This window comes from Paramacrobiotus metropolitanus, unplaced genomic scaffold (genome assembly GCF_019649055.1).
Source record: "Paramacrobiotus metropolitanus isolate TYO unplaced genomic scaffold, Prichtersi_v1.0 Parri_scaffold0000375, whole genome shotgun sequence".
Classification (NCBI taxonomy): domain Eukaryota; kingdom Metazoa; phylum Tardigrada; class Eutardigrada; order Parachela; family Macrobiotidae; genus Paramacrobiotus; species Paramacrobiotus metropolitanus.
The window spans coordinates 1-21976 of NW_026570595.1; the positions used below are offsets into that span (position 1 = coordinate 1).

The window sequence follows — 21976 nt, forward strand, 5'->3', positions numbered from 1 at the left end:
AACTGTGCTGCGAACTGTGCTGCGAATGAACAAGGTACTGCAAACCGCACCGGAAATCCTAATTTCCAGCTGGAGAAGATAAAATGATCATATGTTATGGTTGAGGGAGCGCGCCGTGATTCCAGTCTTTCTCGTGATCAGCGCCGATGTGCCAGACAATGTGGTCATGCTGCTCATATTCAACGCGGCAATCCTGCAAAATTCAGCAAAGATGCGCCAATTTCGGAGAAGCAATCACTCAGAAATTACAGAAAACAAAGAAACTGGTATTTTGCATGTAATACAAATGAGAAGCAAATACAATTAAGTCCAGTTTATATAAAATTAAACTGGAAAGAAAAAACAGCCAACGCACACTAGCTTACCGGCACGGGACATTGGAAACTGCGGAGAAAACAGTCGGACGTTTCCTGGGTGTCGACGCTGCTGCTTATGGTCTCCCCGAGGCGCCGCTCCGTGATCCTCGCTTCCAGCGCCGCCCGGTGCTATTAATCCACATCCACACTAACCGATCCTCGACATTATTCAGTAGCTACAACGATGGAACGCACCTGCATCGCCGCTACTGAAAAAGTGACATCCGGATCGAGAAGCTGCGGATGCTCGGCCTTGATATGCGCCTCCATCTGGTCGTCGATGTCCGACGTGCGCACCCTACAGTTCTAAAAATTACGGTTAGCAACCAGAACCCCATTGGAAAATCAGGAATGCGCCAAGTGTGTCGGGCACGTACCTTGTCAACGCAGGCGTAATAGAATTTTGTCGGCAGACCGTAGCGATGGCTATGATGCTGCTGGAAGTGCAGATAAAGGAAGCCGGAATGAGGGAACGACACATCGGCCTCAGCACACGACTCCACGTTGCAGACGTACTCCACTTTTCCCCCCTGCCAACATATTGTTTCATTAGTCTGCATTCGTACTATAGCGATTCAGTTATTCAAACAACTGAGTGAACTGGATGATAAAGCCAAATCTAAATATTGCAAACAAATAAAAATAACGCAAATAATTTCGGTTATCATCAGAGCGCAATTGTGCAGTATCTGTGTGCGGTATAACTAACGAAGAAATTAGTAAACGAACAAATAAAATAATTTTAAATATTCTTCGACGCTTTTCGCATTCCGGATAATATCACAATAGTCAATATGGATTTGCGTTCCGCACACCATAGACACCGTACTGTGCCACATGGAAAAACTTTTCGAAAATCCATTACATAATAATATTTTACAAATCTGCACACAATAATAATATTAATAAAAAATTATCAAGATCTCTAATGTGATACAGCGCAGAGAATACCGTGACTCTGGTGTCTGGCGCACAAATCATACCGCGAAAGTTTCCGGAATTCGAAAAACGTCGAAGTGTATATCGAATGCATTGCGCTGTATTATACAGAATTTTATAGGCACATCGAAAACGTCGAACTGTTCACCACGTTGCTCACCTTGATAACGGTGGGGGTTATGATCTTGTCGGGAATGATCTGGCTGGGGAAGAGCTGCGTCAAATCGCTGGTCCACTCGGGGAACATCTTGTTCCTCTCTTTGCGCACGATTTTAAGATTCATCTACAACGGCGGGAGTCGTAGTGCACATACTGCTGCATGCAGGTAGAAGCTCGAAAGCACCTTACCGGACCGCTTCTCTTCTTCCACTGCTTGCACAGCGCCTCGAACATCCTCTCGTAGTACACCGGATGGGTGGTATAAATGTGGTGGTCTAAAATGTCTCCGAACGGGTCGAACGCGACGAAGGTACAGGGGATGCCGTTGTTGTGCTCGGCCGGACAGAGACAGTGGAAATTCAGCTGTACGTTGTGCAGTTCGTGTTGACTGCCCTCCAGATGGGCCTTAGACCCTGCGGGAAGCCCGCGTGGAATTTCTTACACTCGTCCGCGGCGTTCTCCGTGAAACGAAACGGACAGCGAAATGGCTCGATCATGCACTGAAAAAACATTAAGCTGAATACGAATAAGTAAGTCCATGAGCGGATGGCCCAGTACTTACTCCGAGGGTGGCCCGCATCAGCACATGCGTGGTGCGGTCCTCGGACTCGGAGACGCGAATCAGCAGCATCTCGCGATTCTTGTTGCCAAAGTCACGCACCTCCCTATCCGGCCGTTTCAGCGCCTCAAAATACTCCTGCATATTAGGCACAATCTCAACAATGCCAAACAACTTGTAGATGCAGTGAATAAAGAATAAAGCGGAGTAACGCACAGGGAATAAACAGGAGCAAGGCTTGGTTACGTAGGAGAAAACATAGAACAAAAAAATGGATAATTCTGATACACTCTGATTTTCCAGTACTTCGTACACAACAAAAGTATTTCTTCAGCTGGTCGCCATAGTGGGCGGTTGCAGTATACACCGGGACACCCAGATCGATGATTCCCACGAAATTACTTACTGGGGCGTCAAACTCGGCGATTCCCAGACGATCGTGGGTGAGGCGCCTAACCAAATTATTGTCAATGTAGGCGAAGTGGAGCGATTATCGGAGACCTTGAAAAACAGATGGAATGTGGGTGCAGAGGATGAAGGTGCCGCAGTGGACGGAGAAGAAGAGTCCGACCGACTTTGACGGGAAACCACTGGATGATGTCATCGCCGACCCCGATTACTCGCCGGAAAAGGGGCCCTATAAGCATTTAAACATTTAAAGCGAAACTATGTGCATTTATTTGATGTGATTTGTTTGTTTCGCGGTGACTGAGTACAGTGCCTTTTTGTCGATGCAAACAATACAGCAGTTCATACTGAATACTCGTATTATTGTTGCAAGTACTACTCGAACAGTTGCTGACATTTTCATTCAGAGACCACTTGGTGAACTGAAATGTGGCGGTAAAACTTTGCAGCAGCGGATGCGGGAATAAGTACAAGTACTGTACGTTTAGTCGTTTATAACCATGAAAAAGTCGGGTTTCTTGGACAACAAATCGTCAACACATAGTCGCACGGCACAGATGTTGTTTTCATTGTACTTGTATTGGGATTATCCAGCTGTATGCAAACAAACAATACAAACAAACATACGCCGATTCACGCGTGGTAATAAAATTACGAAATATTAGTACTGCATAAACGCCTGCGAAAAACAGCAAACATGATTAACGAACAATAAAACAAATACCAGCGACAACAAACGTTTAAATACACACCAGCAACTTAGCAAGGTAAACATTAATTATACAATTATACACACCACAAGTAAAACCAACCCTAACCGGCACAATAAGAGAAAAAGACACAAACACCCAGCTACATTCACCTGCGACTGGACGCCGCCCGTCGCAGAGCGCTGCGGCCCATTCCCACGCCCATTCCCCCCGTGGGCGGTCCCATGCTCTGCGCCGCGGTCATGGCAGCCGGCGGCGCACTGACACTCACTTCCGGCATGGCCGGCAGGCCGCACATCCCGGTGAACATGAGATTCCGCGTATTCCACAGCTTATTCACCAGCTCCATCCCTTTGTTCTTCGTCGCCGCGTCAATCTGCAACAAAGACGGCCAATAATCCGGGGATCGTGGCAGGCAGCGGCGTGTTCTCCGGGTGGCCTGTAACTGCCGCTTCCATGCTGGCACCGCCGGACGGGACCCTCCCGCCATCCCGTTATTCTCCAGATATTTCAGGAAGACCTCGGTGTGCAGGGCGCGTTTGACCTTTGGAGGCTCCGGAGGCAGGGTTAAGAACAGCGGCCGATGAATCTGCTGCTGCTGGCGGATTAAATTCTGGATCTGCTGTTGTTGTGCCTGCATGATGGCCAGCGCTTGTGGCGGGATAGGGGTGGGGCCGGTGGGAGCGGCGGGTTCCGTTGAAGGCGCCGGGGTCGGTTCCGGTGGGGGTGGCGGGGCCGGCTGCGGTGGAGGCGGTTGGACGGCCTTGGCTGCCGCGGCTTCCAGTTCCGCTTGTGCTTTCACCTGCGACTGCCGCTCCAGAATGCGTTTTTCCAGTTCATCCACCAGGTCCAAATCGGGTTTGGAGCCGAGGCCTTTAAAGGAGATTCCCTCCAGGTATGTCAGACCGCGTTTCTTCAGTTCATCGTTGATGAACTGGCTCTTCCGTCGGGCCTCGCCGTCCCAGTACTTCCGGTCGGGAGCCGAGAGTTTTTTCCACATATCGGAAATTACGCGGCTGATTTCCTGTGAATAATGTCAACAAAGGATAAGAAACATACTCTACCGATGCAGACTAAATGAAGTACGTAACAGTAAGTGTTGTAGTACTTACCGGAAACGACAATCCCGGATGAGTTTCTTTAATCGTTTTGCGGTTCTCCGCTCCGTACAAAATAAATCCGGACACTGTATATTTGGATTTCTTCGGGCTTTTCTTTCCCAACCGCCGGCCGCGTTTGGGTATTGCTTCCAGTGCAGAAGCAGCGGGCGATAACGGCGTCGCAAAGGAGGATATTTCGTCGGTGTCGTTGGTGGCACTCATCACGTCGTCGTCGTAACTTTGCACAGTTGGAGGAGATTCCTGAAAAAAGGGTACGAAATTAAAACAAATTGGGTTTGACTGCAAAATTATCCACTCCAGCCAGCAACAGAAGTGTGGTGTACGTACAAACTTTCAACAACCGAAATAAATTTTTATGGGATACTGCTAAACACAAAACCTAGAGTTCAATTCGTCTATGTAATTATGTGCTCAAATCACCCACTCAAGTACACATCAATAAAAATAATCAGATGCTCAAAGAAGTCGAATTTCTTATAGCAAAATCGTACCTGGCCGTCTGTATCGCTTTCCACCAGTCGGCCACTCAATGCGGCCTCCAAGAACGGCGACACCACGCGCTTCGGATTGACGGGCTTATCGAAGAAGTACAGTTCATCCTCCGTCGCATGCGATGAACTCGTCGTAGATACATTTAGAAACCGTGCTCCCCGGTGCCGTTTAAACAGCTGACCATTCTCCTGGATCTTGGCCTCCATAATGTACACCTGGTCCTCGGGGATCTCCGTTTGCCGGCATGTGGAGAAATCTTTCAGCGTCAACACAGCACACCGGCTGGTTAACTCTTCCACGGGATGCGATGCCTCCGTCACTTTCTGGTACACTTCATTGGCGTAGAATAATTTAGCCGGAGAGTGCTTTTCCAGATCTTTGGGGAAGATGAATACCGTTCCCGATACGAATGTTTGACTCCTGAAGTGAAAAGTGTATGCTGTAACGCGCGTCAGACTATTGGATTTTTAGTTATTGTTAAAAATAAAAACTGTTTGAAAACGCAGACCACCAAACAGTTACAGACTGGCGACTACACTAGAATGACTCCCGAATTTAAGCAGTCAATTTTATAGCACTAAACGGAATGAAACCACAAGCCAAAATTCTACAATTTGCTTCAAAACGACAAGTTCAAAGATCAAGGAAACATTATGGACAGTTTGGGCAAAATGCGGCAGTAGCGATACCAATGACTGTAGCAATAGCCGTCCCGTGGTCCGTCTACGAGACGGCTATGGCTATAGCAAACTGTCTTATAACTCAAGCAAATGATTTCGTTAATTTACATCAGCTAAAAACCTGCCAGCCAGCGAAAATGTACATCTCAGTTTTCTGAACTTACAGCTTGGAATAAATCTTGTCAATTTTGATGATGTGGTGCGTGGTTTCGTTCTTGACCAGTACGCAGTCGCCAATCTTCAAGAAGCCCAACGGTGAATCCTTCTGTTCATAAAAGGTGTAATCCGGATCGGGACTGGCACTTTTGGCCAATACAGGCTCGCGGAATATATCGATAACCTCTGAGTCTGGGCACTGCGCTAGGTCCTGCTCACCAGCACCCGCGAAGACCGAAGGAACGCGGCCAGCCGTCAACGGCTTCTCCCGTGCCACCAGAACAACCCGCGAATTCTCCGGCATTTTCCATACCTACAAAAACAAACTTATCCATAAACTTAATGCAGACATGCCTGATAAAAACGTCACGCTAACAATGAACACATGCCGTTGGCCTTCATAATCACAATTTACTGAATATGGAGCATGATCTCACAAAACTAAACAATGTTTGCAGTCACAACCACAGACGAAACGCAATGGACGTGCTGTTAACAAAGAGTTATTTTTTAATTTAAGCGTGCGAATTGCAAAGGGTCAAGTTAACTTAGACTTGCAACAAGTAAAGCTTTTCCCATTATTGCTTTTACTTTGTATTCAACGTAATTAAATCTTTCATTCTAATTAAAATCTCAATACTTTATTTTAATTATTGTGAATATTTAATAGATTACGCAGTACGCACCTTGATCTTCCGGAATGTCTTTAGCTTGGTAACGTACCGCGCATCGCATACATACACGTCCTTATAATCAAACCCGACCGGTTTCATCTTAAAGTAGTCCTTCGCTCCCATAACGTAGCATTTGCCGATAATCCGACTGGGTACATGCGTCTCCACCATATCGCTCTTGAACACCTCCTTCTCGTAGAACTTCCGCGAGGCCACATGGAACGTCTCATACGGGCGCAACATATACGACCCTTTGATCAACATTACCCCGCTGCCGTCGCCACTCATCAGCAGCTCTTCAATACAGACGATCAGCGGCTGCTTCAGTTTTTCATACGGTTCAACATAGACAAAATCCCCGACGAAGTACTGTTCTGCCCCCACGCTGACGGAAAGGGCCTTCCGATTTTGATTCCGAGGTTCCGGCGGAATCGGATGCCGGTGGCGGGGTTTTCGGCGGTTCCGCGGAGACCGGTCGGCGTTTAGCCTCCTTCCGTTCTTGCTCAGTGGATTGCTGGAATTGGCGTTTAGTGTAGAGAACGGCCGGGGAGACAAATTTCTCGCCTTTAGCACCGCATAGCTCATCGCGTTTGTTGATGAAATGCTCGTGCAGGGCGACCGCGTCCTCGTAGGTCGAGGAGTCTGGCTGGGCGCTGAAGCGGATATTTTCCAGGCAGCGGAAGACATCGTCCTGTAAACGGTCCAGACGGCGGTAACGGCCGTGGTAAACGTTGGAGCGGATGTTTTCCAATGTTAAAGGCGGTCTAAAACCAACAACATTTATTTAAACAGTGCAGAAAACAGAAGTATGCCCACTGTCTATTCTGTCTACATTGTACAGTACATAAAGCATTTTGTAGTTCTACCCTTATTATTCGTAAGAAGTATATGGAGACACAAAAATTTGAGCTATTTTAATCAGTGCACCTCAGCGCAGGCAAATCGATATGTGGAGTACATGGCTTCTGTTGAATAATTTAATGGACAAAAGTTTTTTTTAAAAAAACCGGAAAATGTTATGCTCAACGGGTCTTACGTAGATTCATCCACACTGCCTTCACTGCCGCATTCCGATTCCGCGTCGACACAATCTCCAAGGAGTTCAGCTAAATTCCGACCATTGGCATCTTCGAATTTCATCAAGCTATCCATAAGAATTTGCAGCATCTCCTGCACTTTCTGGCGCATTCGGCACCTCCGAAGCGAAGATGCCCATATTGCGTGCTTTTCCATGGTCGCATCCAGCAGGACCAGTGCATCCTAAACGTTTAAAGTTCTGCCAACCACCGCCAGAAACTGTAATAGTTTCATGCTTTCGTGTTACATACATTGTAAATCTGCGATTTCGGTGAATTAAACGTTGCCGCGTTTTCAAACATTTGTCCAAAGTCTTCAATAATGTCGTCCATCGTCGGGTACTGATTCTGCTGGATGCGGCTGTAGATCTTATCCAAATCTACCGGCTTCTTAATAACATCGTAATACGCTGGTAATTCCTGTTCCATGAGTAACGAAATATATTAACAAGAGCGCCTTATTAAAAATATAAAAATAAAGGTAAAAGATAAACGTATATTAACCGAATGAAGATGCAATACTAATTTGGATGTAAAGGCATGCACTCTACTTCGAAATTTACTGTAGGATAAAATGACTTTATTTACCGCTTTCAGTGGCAAAGTCTGAAACATTTCACTTCGCTGTCTTCCGGTTTCATCCGTTAATTCGCACACGTATTCGTACAGTTCGATCAACGAGGCCTGCAGCGGCGACGTTGGAGTGGAGAACTTTGAGATCTGTAGAATGTAAGTAAAAGTTCCATTCATCTTGTAACGTACTGTAGTATAAAAATTTTACTCATACTTTCGTGCGCTGGAAGTATGTCGGCGCTGACTGCCACTGCTTCCGCTTTCTTCTGTCGGCGACACGCCAATGACGCGCAAGGATTTCTTCACAATTTCTTCAAATTTCACTGCATCGTTATAAATGTCGCTTCCTTTAAAGATAAGCAATCCAGTTACACTGGCAAAGCAGAAGAACACAAGACACCAAATCAAGTTAGCATTTATCTTACCTTCTTCGTTATACTGTTTTGCGTTGTCACATAAAAGTTGGATGTCCGCCAGCAACACCTCTTCCGTCCCAAACTGCAAAATGAAGGAAACCATGCCGATAACTAATTTTACAAAAACAACAAATCAAAACATTCCAATAAGTCTTTCGAACGAATGAATAGAGCATCAACTGAGATCGACATTTCAAGACAAAGAAAAATTACCGATATTTGACAAATTACACCATAAAAGAGGAAAACTCACGTTACTTTACCTTGTCATTCTGGACTTTGTTAACCAGTGTTTTGATGTCAATAGGCTGCGAGATAACGTTATAATAATCCGGATAATCCTTTCTTCAGCGGCTTCTCCAGGAACATTTCCACCGGATAGATGCCCTTATCCTTGTATTCCAGGATGCCGCGCAATAAAAATTTCATACGCTTACGCAGTGACGAGTCATCGTATTCCGGCAGTAGTTTCTCACTGAGTGACGTTCTCAAAGGCGAACTGTTTTTATCAATTTCCTATCAAAGCAGACAATATAACTGGCAAGGAAAGACAAACATTTGCACCAACCGACGTACTTGTTGGAATTCTTTCAGTCGTCCTTCTACAAAATTTTTTATCCGCTCCGAATCGCGATAGATGGAAGACTTTTCGTTGTTGAAGATCTGCGCATTCTGACACATGAGTTGCAGATCAAGGATCATTTCATCCAATGCAATATACAATCCCTTCTGCGAATTTCATTTAACAAAAACCATAAATTATGCTCTAACAAATGTTACTGAACATAAACAAACTACGAGTACCTTAATTTTCCTCTTGATCTGGGACAAAGCGACTGGCGATCGGATAACGGTGTAATATTCCGGATAGATCCTGTAAAGCGACACCACATATTTCAATCACAATGTCAGAAAACAAGGTTGGTCTTTAACCGAAACTTTTCACGGATTAAACGCTGTTCATCCTGATTTTAGCAAATCATGAAATGCATGTTCATATTTATGTAATACAACGTACTTTAATCGAACATGATAGCTGCAAAAAATACGAAAAAAATTCCAAACCGTACTTTTTGCTGGGCAGTTTGAGGAACGGATTGCATATAATCCGCCCACCAGGGCCCTTCAATTTGGTGACCGCATCATACAGCTCCTCCATGGCCGCCGAATTGTTGCCTTCACTGGTCGGCTCCACCTGACCGGACTCGTCATCGGAATCCCCGGCCATCACTTCATCCGCCACCTCATCGACTTCCTCCGCAACCCCTTCCCGCACTCCATCCTCCTCGCCGTACTCCAGTGCGGCGTAGATGGCCGATGCCAGCTGCGTCTGTCTGCGTGTCCTTCAGCAAAATCACGATCAGTGCGGTATCTCACGGTATATAACCAACTCAAAGATCACCAACAACACAAACAGAACACCCAGAAAGATTTGAGAAGAGAGAAGAGTCAACTCACCGTTCCTCGCTAAAATATATCCCACACGGAAACATGAAGAAACAAGAAGGCTTGGTAAGAAACAATGAGATAAAAACAAACATATCATGCACGCCAGCACAGTTGTCCAGACTGCTGAACACCAACGGCTTTCATGAACATAAACTGGGTAATAAACTGTGCAACATACCTGACTGTACGCTCGGTCGTGCGAGCTGATTCTCGTACATCGAATTCGTTTTTCTTGTTCAGTGTTAAGCGTTTCAACATTGCAGCATCCTGAAAAGGCAAATGTGTGTTCATCAAACGTTTTACTGAATAAAAATGGGCTAACGTAAATTAATTATGGTACGATTCTATGCAGCGAAAGATTGTATAAAAGTTTATATCATCTGTTCAATGAACAGAAATTAAGTTTTCCAGTGAACTCAAGGGTAATTGTCTTTCGTATTAGCAATTAATGCACAAGAAGAGCGCAAACTGCAAAACAACAAAACTGTAAATGCAAACTTTACTTATAAAACAACAAAAATCATAAGTACTCGTACTTACGACTTAAGAATCACCATTCTATAAAGAACTGAAGGATTCTTTTAAGTCTGAGCCATTTGTCAAAAGAAAATAACAGCGTGAAAAATACTAACAGCGTGCATAAAAATGATCTATAAAAATGTAAAAATTCTGGAAACTTGGCAAGCAACAACTAATCCACCAACCTTATGGATCTGCGATGCTGGCGAGTTGTAGTCGAGTGCATTGTTGAACATCTGCACCAGATCCTCCACCAGTGCATCCAGCGTCCGATACTTTCCAGCCTGAATCTTCATGGCAATCTGCTTGAGATCGATGGGATTACTGATGACTCCATAATAATCCGGGTAGATGGTGCGCGAAGGGAGCAGGGTGAATTCGGTGCTCATCTGTGCGCCTTTTTCGTCGGTGTGCTGCACGACAACAGTGAAGAGCTCCTCCAGTAAATCTTGCGAATTGGGCGATGGAGGCTGTACAATACCGCACAAAATGAATTAATTAACTATTTAACTATAACGAAAACTAAATAAGCAAAATTACAAATCAGCTAACTGCTAATACCAAAAAAAACTTACATATTAATGGTTCTACTAAAATCAATCAATCAATTTTAAAAGTTAAAGTATGAATGAAAAGGGAATAAATGCACAAAGTAGGAATAAAATTGATCGTGGAAATCACCAGGAAATGGCATAATGGCTTTGCAGTTAGCATTTGCAAGCATCTGTTATTTTCTTGCAGTTAGTTATTAGTATGGAAACGTGAACGGCGACGTCTACCAGGACCAGATGCAATTTATTAAATTCACAAAGAATGAAGTTCTTTATGCATCCTACCTGAACATCGGAGGACGCCGTGGACGCCTCCCGTGCCTCCTCCTTGCGCATGCGTTTCGGCCGCGTTGTCGCCGTTGTGGTGTTGGATGTGGAGCTCGTGGAAGCATTGGTGTCTTCGCTGGCACGATCGTTCGTTGAGCTGCGTCGAGCTCGCTTGGTACGGTTCATTTTGGGCGTCAAAAGATCCGACAAAAAACTGAGAAAGAAAATTCAATTCATAACTGATCTACACTTCAGTCAGTCATAATAATAATAATCACAAATCAACAATCCGACGCTCCAAACTGCAGTTTACCAAGGATCAATGCCACTCATGCTGCAGCATTTGCGTCAGACGATATTCACGGTGCAAATTCATCCGTCAAACTCGCGCCAGGATTCGCAACACTCAACGAGATCTCGGACAATCACCCTGCAGGATACGGATTTTCTGGAGAGGATCTTGAGAAAAAGGCGAAATTATTCAGGATAACGTCAAAACATTCAAAATTCAAATGATCAAATCAATTTTGACTGAAAAAGTGAAATCAATCCACCATGATCTTGCCAACATTTTTCAGATCTGTTGATTTCCATCGGGATATGCACTGGAATCCAGGAGACAATGAAAATGGAATTCCATTCCGTGAGGAGAAATGGATGAACAAATTAGTGGGATTCCATTTTAACTTGTGCTAAGCCTGGATGGCGCGAACGCTCGTGCGCTTCCTTTGAAAGTCTGCAGACTTGTTTAAACGTGCCTTGGAGATTTCAAATTTGGACTGAATCCAGTCGGTTGGCATCTGAGCATCTCATAACGTTGAGAATTGAGAATTGATTGTTTACAGTTTTTTACAGTAACAAATTGTTTTCGAATCTCCAGTGTTTCAGATTTTCTTTTTTTCTAACGTGTTCAACCTGTCAGTCCGTTATTCTGTAGTATTCTTATGTTATGCACGGGATACAGTCTTCACTCTTCAGTGGATTGCTAATACTTGTTGTTGAATTCGCCGTTGATTTGTGAAGCGCAGGATGCAGTGGATGCTTTGGATTTTGAAGTCTTGAATCTTTGTGACTTTGCCATTTTGACTTAGTATCATAGTATGGGATGTGATTGGGACATTGTCTAGCACTGCCATTCAGAATGGATACTTTGTAAGTATTCATACGTTTAAGTGCGTTCTTGAAGGTCGAATTGTTGAGTATTTGTGATGGTGTCACTGCAGACCAGCACCCAGCGGATTGCCACCTGATGGACCTCGTCGAGGACGCAGGTCGTCGGTAGGTGTTTGTAATCATCGTTTCCTGCTTTATGTTTGAGCTATCGTCTAGTTTGCAATGTGATCTAATGAATAAGCAAGCATAATAATTCGTTTCCAGATTATGAAACCGTTCTCTGTATTTGGAAATGATGGAGAAAAGTTCAGCTTTAACGCAGAAGCTGCGGACGCCAAAAAACGACGGCGCGTCAGTTTCGCTGCTAATTATGAACTCAGGTGAGTGTAGTGTTTTTTGAAAAACTGTTTGAAACCAAGAAACTCGCGAACAAAATTTTGTGCAAAAAGCGTAGAGTGTTGAACTTCGAAATTTCATTGGAGCTATTAGTATTATATCTCGATCACGACGTCATGTAACACAGTACTGTAACAGTTGAGTAACTTTCAGTGTCAAAAATTGAAATACAGTAGTTTTCGCTTGCGTGTATAAAATATCTGTAATTTATGACAGTTTCTGTTTTCAGATTATTTTCTGTAGTTACAGTGTTGTTTGGTGAAACTTTTTTAAATCTGTACATCAAGCATGAGAGTTAATATGTTTGTGTGCGCTGTTGTAATGTGCAGAAAACGTACTTCTGCTTTAATTTGTTTAAATTAACGATTATATTTTGGTATTTACATTGATAACAGTTGGCGCTGTTTGTTAAGTTCGGGCTGTTAAATAAAATTCAATCTTTCTTTGTCACAGGAACTACTGCAAGGAACAACCTGGACTGGAAGAGGATACGGCAACATTGCCCGTCAGTGATCTGGACCGAGTGTCCCCGCTACCCGAATCGGAGCGGAATGAAGCCAGCCCCATGAAAATCCACCACAACAACGACGACACCTCGCCGCTGCCGGACGAGAACGATTCCCCGGATCCAACGGTTACGCCATGCAGTCGCGCATGTCCTCCGTCACCTTCATGGATCTGTCCACGCTGACGGATGGCCAAGTGGTGGAGCGGCGTCTGGAGCACACCCGCCACAGCATCCATGACATGAGCATCTCCGACAATGGAGGTAACTGACTAGGGATGCAAGCATAATTTCAGTTTCATTCCATATGCATTTTATGATGACGCGTGGCTCCGTGCGCGTATAAAATGAAAATAATTTTAGCTGAATGCAGTTAAAACGAAGAAAGTAAAGAAGAAAGGAAAAGAATTTAGGTTAATGCAGTGGAAAACAGGATAACCGTACGAAGAATTAGTTCTTTTTACGTACTCTTCATATTTCAGTTACATTTGTTTGTGTGTCAAACTGGTAAAAACTCTGAAGAACTCATAAACTTTTTCGTAAACGTGCCTAGACCGCATGCATCTCATCTGTAGGTGATACATCCAGCAATAGCAGCTGTGATATGCACAACACCAGCTTGTACCATCACATGAGCATGGAGATCTCCACAGATTCCCTGTCCGATACGAAACCGCATTCTCCGCTGGTGGGAAAAGGGATGTTTGAGGAGCAGACGGGGTTGGGTGGCGACGGCAACGATTTCAGCCTGTTCGGCTTCGGTTCACCTAAACCGGAATCGCATTCCTTTGTCATGGCGACGGAGATGGACACGCGCCGGAAAACCTCCTTGGAATCGCATTTCTTGGAATCGAATTCTTTTGTCGTCGCGTCGGAGGTGGATGTGAGGAGAAAGCCGTCGTTAGAGTCCGATTCCTTTGTAGCTGCTTCCGAAGCTATGACAGTTCGGCAGGCTTCGTTGGAATATCAGAAAGATCGTACGAGTGAGTTAATTTTGTCGCTTAATGATTTTGTTAAAAGTTGGATAACCGCTGGTTTGAAGTTAAGACGCCAGTGTATCAGGAAATTGGAATTATCAGGATGTGCAGCCTTGATTTTGTACAACTTTATTTTGGGAAGAGTATTCCGATTTGTTTTATGGATTTTTAGTTGCTATTCATCACGAAAAAGAGTTGACCTTGTTGAACGATATGCCCCCGGAGTCCACTTCCTTTATACTTGCTTCGGAAATTGTGACCAGTCGGAAGTCATCGTTAGAATATCACAAAGATCGTACAAGTAAGTTAATTTTATCACCATGTTGTTGAATACTCAGTAGACGATCTGCTGCTTTAACATTTTGCAGTTTTGTTTCGCGATTTGTTTGTATAATTATCGGTTACTATTCACAACTGGAAAAAAACTAAATCTGTTAACGTTAGTAGCTTTAGCCGACAAATTTTAAAATAAAAGAAACGTAAGGACTGGCACATGCTGCTGGACAAATGTCCGACGATTGCAGACAGCCGCCGTTACTTTGTGCAGTTTGTTTCTGAAGTGATACCCAGTGAGTATATAGTCTTTTCTTGTTATTATCAGTTACTACTAAACACGAAAAGGAGCTGACCATGTTGAATGACATGCCGTTTTCAATTGCTTCGGAAATTGCGACGAGCAGAAAACCATCGTTGGAATACCAGAAAGATCGAACAAGTAACCCAAGTTTGTCACCTAATGTTGTTGAAGGCTCACCATCAGTAGATAACCTGCTGCCTTACTTTATGATTTTATTTCGTGAGTGAGTACTCATTGTTTTAATAACCATCGGTTACCATTCACCACGGAAAAAAAACTAATTTGTTATAATGTTAGTAGGTTCAGCCGACAAATTTTAACAAATTAAAAGAAGCGTGAGAATTTAAACATGCTGCTGGACAAAGTTGTCGGACGATTGCAGCCAGTCGCCTTTACTTTGTGTAGAAGTAGTTTTGTTTTCGGAAGTGAGGACCAATATTCAGCTGTTTTCTTGTTATTATATTCAGTTACTATTAAAAACGAAAAGGAGTTGTCCATGTTGAATGACATGCCCCTGGATTCCAATTCGTTTTCAATTGCTTCGGAAATTGCGACGAGCAGAAAGCCTTCGTTGGAATACCAGAAAGATCGTACAAGTAGGTTAAGTTCACCACCTAATTTTTTTGAATGTTGAACAAGTTTGTTAAACAATTGTGCAGCCAACAGCCTTTACTTTGTGTTTGTGCAGTTTGTTTCGAACGACTATCATTCTTCCGTAGTACAGATTTTTTTGTTTCTTATCAGTTACTGTTAAACATGAAAGGAGGCGACCCTGTTGAATGATATGCTCCTGGATTCCAATTCGTTCCTCATTGCTTCGGAAATTGTGACGACCAGAAAACCGTCTCTGGAATGCAAAAACAATTTGGAGAGTAGGTTGATTTCGTCATAGTTACACTTTTCAAAATGCTAACAGAATGCTAAACGCCTTACCATAATATTTTAAAGTTAGGCTAAAGCAAGGTTATAAGAAAAAACGGAAGCATAAAGAACTGAAGGCGTGCGCCCCGAGAATGCGCGCATCTTCCACAGCATTGACGTGTGTATGTCGCAAGACTCGAAACTACTGTACACTCGTCAAATTCTAACATTTTTTACATAGGCTTCAGTCAATCTTTTTTTAACTCTTTTCCATTTGAATTGTCAGTTGCTGCTCATTCGGAAAAAGAAGTGACGATGGTCAACGATATGTCGCTGGAAGTAACCGCACTTTCACCAAGTGCTGTCGACATTCCTGTGCCGGCAACGTCTGGAATGGACATTTCCATTGAAACTGCCACAAACCCTGCAAGTTCGGCGTCTCCATTACCATTGTTGGACGCAGTTTTCGCCGGTTAGTTAGAAACTCTGTCATAAATGACATATAATGCATAGATTAATTTTTACCAATTTCCTTATTCGCTAAAGGTCATAGGATCAGCTTATACTTAAGTTTACGCACTTCGTACAGGTACTAGTGCAGTATAATTGTCCGTTTCAGAAAAACGGCAGCATGAGCACAGCCAGTCACCTCGAACATCGGAATCTCTCAACCAGTCAATCACCTCGGAACAGAATCGGACACCCGACGAACAGTCGTCACGGCTCAGTGTTCATGATATGAGCATATCGGATAGTGGCGGTGAAGCTAGCATCTCCTGTGTTAGCCTGCAGAACACCACTTTACATCAGGACATCAGCAGCAGTATGGAGATTTCCACCGAATCCACGCCCGTCTCAGACTCGAAGCGCCATTCGTCTCCCGGCGTCACGCAAAACGGGCTGATCGGTGCGGGAAATGAAGGGAACGATTTCAGCCTCTTCGGACTGGGCTCTCCCAGACTGGACTCCTTGTCCTTTTGTCATGGCTTCCGAAATGGATCCGCGACGCAAATCGTCTGTGCCAACGGACTTTGTGCAATCTGATTCATTTCTCGTTGCATCCAAAGTGGATGATCGGAGAAAACCTTCACTGGAATCACAAACTACTCCGCGTGTTTCTGATACTTCAGGAAAGTTCTCGTTGGAGCGCAAAAACTCATCTGCTACTGGAGACGAAAATCCGAGCAAACCCTCACGAGATTCGCAATCTATTTTCTGATTGCTTCTGAAACTCTAAGAAAATCCCTTGTTGGAATGCCAGAAAACACCGACATGTGAGTTATTCGCTGTTTTTGCTGTTTTGTACACCCCGCTGCCAGTTGAAGTTCCGTCTCAGTTATTGCAGTCTGGTTTTGTTTTATTTTTTAGTGACTATTCATCAGGAACCAGAGCTGACGATGATGACCATACCTCCGGAGGACATCACGTCCAGACTAGCAGATGTCGAATTTGATGCGCCGGAACAGTTTGAGATACCGGAGCCATCGGGAATCTATACTGCTAACAAAACATTACAGACCAGCTATGAGGATGACGATGGCCGGGAATCTCCATTGCCCTCTTTTACCACATTTTTCCAAAGTATTTATACCAGCATTATTGATATTATCATAGTACTTTTAAAAGAAGGAGTTTTGTATAATTTTACTGGTATTATTTAATTGTTAAGATTACTGGAAATTATTATTATTCTTGCAAGTAGTATTCTTTCAAACGAAGGAAGGCAAATTTGGGCTGTTCTGTATTTTTTGACGTACATCCATCGTAAACTTGAACTGAAATCATCTGTTTCAAATTTTTAGGGCAATACCAACGTGACAACAGCTTGTCTCCAGTTAACAGCCGGACATTTGTCGAGTACTCATCACCATCATCCAACGACACACTGTCTTCCCTGGACACCACCGTATCCGAGCCGCGTTCGGGAGATTCCGATGAAGTCATCCCGCGGAACACCCGAAACGTTCTACTCGATTTGGAGAAGAGTCTTGTGCAAGGTAAAATTTAGTAGCGGACAATCAGCGTTATTTTTATCGGTTTTGGAATATGTTGGTCTTTTAGAAAGCGTTCAGGAAGACAGTGGGCCATTGTCGCTGGCCTCTTTATTGAAAAGTGTCCGTGGATTGGGTGTCACTGTAACAGAGAACGGTAGCGGTCCGGTACCATCTCAGTCGTCTCTCGCTGTGGATGCCGGGCGCTCTTCGCCGTCCGTGCAAAGTATTAACTTTAACTGGAACCGTTACAATTCTTTAATGTTTTTAATTATGGGAAATTATTTTAGATGAGGCGCAGCTTCAGAGTGGTCCGTCGTTTGTCCGCCGGCGAACGTTTGTTGACCTTCCTACGCCAGTCTCCAGCAACGATTCGTTCACCTCGTTGGAAACCACGTTAGTTGAGCCGAATCAGGAGCTGTCTGAAGATGAAGAAAAGCCGGAAGATGTACGTTTAACGTTGATTTGATAAAAGTTGTTATATATGTTGTCATAGCAGTGCGTTACGTTTCAGAGTGAATTCCTGAAATTCTTCCGCTTGCAAATTGCCCGTGCCTTCCTGTTGTGCGATGTAGTGCGACGAGATCCAGCACGGTATTTATAATTTCATTAATTTGGTTATATTAACAAGCCTAGTGTGTCGCTTAGAGATGATGTTATTGACGTATTTTGATGGTGACTTCAGGTATTTTTTGACAATAACCGGACAGCGATCGGTGCTGGTTTTATTCCTCCATATCCCGTTGGCCGTGCCCACCACTGCGGATGCTCTGCGGCTTATCCACTGGGACTTGCAGAAATTGACTGGTCGAATCAGGTGAGTACTTATTTTACGATTGCATGCGAAAGAAAAGGAAATATAACTTGTAGCATACAAACTTGTAGCATTTCACGGACCGCAAAACTGCATTTCACGGATTCTGTTTTGTGTTTAACAAATACGTCGATTTATGATGGTTGCATCGTTCATTTCGTGAAGTGTGAACTAGGGATGATTTATAGCTGAGCCAGAGCAAGTATTTTTGTAATCGGAACAATACTGGCGTTCCTTCCAGGTTACTGGTAGCAGCAGACAACTTTCCTGTATTATTTTGTTGCTAGCTGCAGCCGAATGATTTAAACATACCCATTTTATCATATTATATTACGTTGGTATTTCAAATGCATGTTTGTTACTGTTGGTCAGTTACACAAAATATCATGATGGATATTAAGCCGGCTGTTGCGGCGGTTTTAATTCATAATGTTGATATATCTATACCTTCGTCGCGGTGGTTGATTTCGGGTGTTGTTATTATCGTTTAGTTTAGTTATCATTTTGTATTGATAACTAAACAAAACGATAATAACAACACCTGAAATCAACCACCACGATGAAGGTACTGTATCATGTTGTATGACTTTATCCTTCTGACAGTTACCTTCCTCGGTTTGCAGGTTGGACAAGAGTTCATAAGGCAGCATCGTCGATACCGCGTAAAGGTGATTTCGTGGTGCGTCTGGTGGAGAAGATCATAGCTGCGCAGCGGTCGGAGGAACAACTGATTCCCCCTCGACTACCTCCCCCACAGGAACCCCCACCATTTTTGGCGGAATGGCTAGGGAAGAAGAACTAATGCTTTTCTTTCTACGCTTTCCATGTTTTTCATTTATTCTTCACAAGTACGGTTTTAACATTCAAGAGTTACTCGTTTTATTTGTACTGCAAGTTGCAACAGGCTTCGTATGATCTGTCGTATTTTAATGTAGAAGCCTGGCGTTATAACACAGCATATTTTTTTTGCACGTTTAATTTAAAAGTTTGCGGAATGCAAAGGTCCTCCTTTTGCCATGTATTCGATGCAAACGAATTGCTATGGAATAATAATAAAATGAATGCAATTTTGACACGAAAGCGATTTGATTGTTGCGAAAAACATCTAAGCAGCGATTCCTGATCGTTTTCTTCGTTTTTCGAAATCGTTAGCTACCAGAATTTTTAATTTTCTGTTCTTCAAATAGGCGATCGATATTTACGAGACTTTTATGACGATATTATTTTACGAGACTCGTTTTCAAATCCGGTAAACATTACATATCAACAACAGCACAAGTAAAAATCAAAGCTCAAAATATAAAAGAGGTGAAAAACATATCTGTAAGTCAAGTATTAACAAAATACAGAATACCAACACAGTATTTCCAACATTGTTTGTGGTGTTGTGCCTGGTAATTTACTACAGTATTTCCACCGAGTCTAAGTCACTGATAACGTAAAAACCAGTTATCCGCAATTTAAAACAAAATGTCTAACATAGTTAACTTCTATTTCCGCAAAAAGTATACGCCGAGCAGCACTGCCACCGGTATCATCACCATTCCAGTGTAGCGGATAATTCGCGCAACGGTAAACCGCTCGGGCTTTCCCTGGCAAATCTGTCTGCTCCACTTTGACTTCTTTCAGTTTGCGGCTTTCCAAGGCATCATCGGCAAACTGCAGTATCTCCTTGGCATCGCATCCGATCTGGTCCACCTGCGCGATCAGTGCATCGAGGATGTCCTTTGACTGTGCCACAAAGCGCCAATCGTATTCAGGGTATGCACGGCAGATCTCCTGAGTGGTCAGCTGGGCCAAGCCCTGAAAGTAGCGCTCAGCTGTCTCCATTTGCAGCAACTCCCGACCGCTCGTTTCGCGGATAGCCCGCATATTGATAGCGGTTTCCTACAATAATCCAATCGACATCATTAGACATTTTTACTAAACATTTCAAAAAAATACTGAAAAGTTAGTTTCCATTTTCCAGGCGTTCTATCTTAAGAACAAACAGGTTATGCAGAATAAAAGCTTAATAACCAAATAATAATTATGATAGTTCCGATACTAAAACAGAGTAATTCCATACGTTGCCTTTTCACAAATAATTTGTAAATAGTTTTCACATTTTTCCACAGTTTAGTAAAATATTTTCAAATTAAAGATCAAAACACTGAACGTAGAAAGAACGTCTAATTCCACACAAAACACATCAATATGTATAATATGCTGATTCAATTTGTTATTATTACTTATTTATACTCGACATTTTACAATTCATTTTACAGTGTTAAGTTAACAGCCAAACGATATCCATTATCCATACGAGACTACGAGTACTTCACGCTTTCTTCTTCACTGGAAAATTTCCACATTAAACTGATTAAAGCGGAAAATAGACGTGTATTTTCTACATATAAAAAAGATTCAAACCTGCAAGTCATCGCGATCAGTGCGTTCCTGAGCGTCCAATGCCATCTGCAGTTTCCGCTGACTTTGTTCCGTACAGAACCGCTGCAGTGCCCAGCGCAGATCCACTTCTCCGGCCTTTTCCAGCGTGGATACCTGGTCGACGGGTCCGTATTCCCGTGGAACGAACGCCCGTCGGACCACGTCCACGTCGCCCATTGCGGCGCCGTCCACGATACCCCCGCCGTCCTCCACGAAAACGACCGCGCTCACCGCGAGCATACGGATTCTCATTGAGCTGCTGCTCGGTGTCACGTTGAAAGCCGAACTGCTGCTGCCACATGATCACCCAGGAATTCAATCTAGTTCCCTCTATAACTTCTCCACTGTCCACACAGAACTGATGTAATTTGCTGGGAAAATTTGCAAAAATTATCAGTGTGATCCTAATCTAATCATAAGGTAAACTGTTAAACAATCCTAAAAGAAATCAGAAATCCAGGCGAGCGTCGTGCAGACTCGAGCTGACCGTATGCGTGCTCAGCGTGCATCATTGTGCCGTGTCAGTGTCGAGCCGAGGTGGTACAAAATTTACGAGTCCATTACGAATTTACGTTTGTATTCTGTAATCTGTAGTGTAAAAAAGGTGCATTAGAAACCATGGCTAATGGCGTGCAACACAAAATATTTTTTGCTTCACATTAATTTTAATTTCCATATTCTGCATCTTCAGCATACGCAATTTGAAAACCAATAAAATCATATAAAAAATTATCAGTGTGATCCTAATCTAATCATAAGGTAAACTGTTAAACAATCCTAAAAGAAATCAGAAATCCAGGCGAGCGTCGTGCAGACTCGAGCTGACCGTATGCGTGCTCAGCGTGCATCATTGTGCCGTGTCAGTGTCGAGCCGAGGTAGTACAAAATTTACGAGTCCATTACGAATTTACGTTTGTATTCCGTAATCTGTAGTGTAAAAAGGTGCAATAGAAACCATGGCTAATGGCGTGCAACACAAAATATTTTTTGCTTCACATTTCCATATTCTGCATCTTCAGCATACGCAATTTGAAAACCAATAAAATCATATAAAAACTCAATACACCAGTCTGCATGTACGTACGCATACATAATGTCGTTCAAAAACTTAAAAACCGCAGACAGAAGATAATTCTATCCACCAAAGACAGTCAGTAAAACAAATTTCCCAGACACGGAATACGAACAAAGTACGTACAAACTTAAA

General features: G+C 43.4%; 4 protein-coding genes across 7 annotated transcripts; 1 reads left to right on the top strand and 3 right to left on the bottom strand.

Moving 5' to 3' along the window:
- Positions 1-25: 25 nt before the first annotated feature.
- On the bottom strand, positions 26-2684 carry LOC129602261 (uncharacterized). Of its 2 annotated transcripts, XM_055501258.1 has the most exons (8): positions 2420-2684; positions 2017-2151; positions 1644-1954; positions 1456-1578; positions 734-886; positions 552-662; positions 366-485; positions 26-193 (listed from the first exon to the last, which is right to left on the bottom strand). In XM_055501258.1, the coding sequence occupies exons 3-8, from the start codon at positions 1686-1688 to the stop codon at positions 95-97; spliced, it is 651 nt and encodes a 216-aa protein (XP_055357233.1). In that variant the 5' UTR covers positions 1689-1954; positions 2017-2151; positions 2420-2684; the 3' UTR covers positions 26-94. The 2 variants fall into 2 exon arrangements, with proteins under 2 accessions (XP_055357233.1, XP_055357234.1); XM_055501259.1 differs by lacking the exon at positions 2420-2684 and having other exon boundaries at positions 81-193; positions 552-654; positions 2017-2291.
- Positions 2685-2973: 289 nt separating this feature from the next.
- On the bottom strand, positions 2974-11663 carry LOC129602259 (protein polybromo-1-like). The gene is given in 20 exon segments (XM_055501254.1): positions 2974-4155; positions 4244-4492; positions 4744-5164; positions 5589-5893; positions 6267-6681; positions 6683-7018; positions 7291-7514; positions 7583-7750; positions 7919-8041; positions 8093-8250; positions 8329-8401; positions 8583-8663; positions 8665-8835; positions 8896-9048; positions 9124-9193; positions 9390-9662; positions 9947-10035; positions 10473-10757; positions 11124-11319; positions 11419-11663. Coding segments are annotated over 20 exon segments (4686 nt in total). The 5' UTR covers positions 11439-11663; the 3' UTR covers positions 2974-3279.
- A 210-nt stretch (positions 11664-11873) lies between these two features.
- LOC129602260 (uncharacterized) lies at positions 11874-18567 on the top strand. 3 transcript variants are annotated; one of them, XM_055501255.1, is made up of 11 exons: positions 11874-12257; positions 12329-12383; positions 12483-12598; positions 13068-13383; positions 13695-14102; positions 14269-14397; positions 14698-14811; positions 15141-15269; positions 15418-15545; positions 15821-16006; positions 16154-16802. In XM_055501255.1, exons 4-9 carry the CDS (start codon positions 13257-13259, stop codon positions 15450-15452), a joined length of 942 nt encoding a protein of 313 aa, XP_055357230.1. In that variant the 5' UTR covers positions 11874-12257; positions 12329-12383; positions 12483-12598; positions 13068-13256; the 3' UTR covers positions 15453-15545; positions 15821-16006; positions 16154-16802. The 3 variants fall into 3 exon arrangements, with proteins under 3 accessions (XP_055357230.1, XP_055357232.1, XP_055357231.1); XM_055501257.1 differs by having other exon boundaries at positions 14698-14724; positions 15168-15269; XM_055501256.1 differs by lacking the exons at positions 11874-12257; positions 12329-12383; positions 12483-12598; ... (4 more) ...; positions 15141-15269; positions 15418-15545 and adding exons at positions 16903-17115; positions 17337-17531; positions 17596-17751; ... (1 more) ...; positions 18040-18119; positions 18211-18567 and having other exon boundaries at positions 15827-16006; positions 16154-16808.
- Positions 18568-19546: 979 nt separating this feature from the next.
- On the bottom strand, positions 19547-21236 carry LOC129602262 (uncharacterized). Its single transcript, XM_055501260.1, has 2 exons — positions 20752-21236; positions 19547-20226 (listed from the first exon to the last, which is right to left on the bottom strand). Exons 1-2 carry the CDS (start codon positions 21019-21021, stop codon positions 19789-19791), a joined length of 708 nt encoding a protein of 235 aa, XP_055357235.1. The 5' UTR covers positions 21022-21236; the 3' UTR covers positions 19547-19788.
- Positions 21237-21976: the final 740 nt, after the last annotated feature.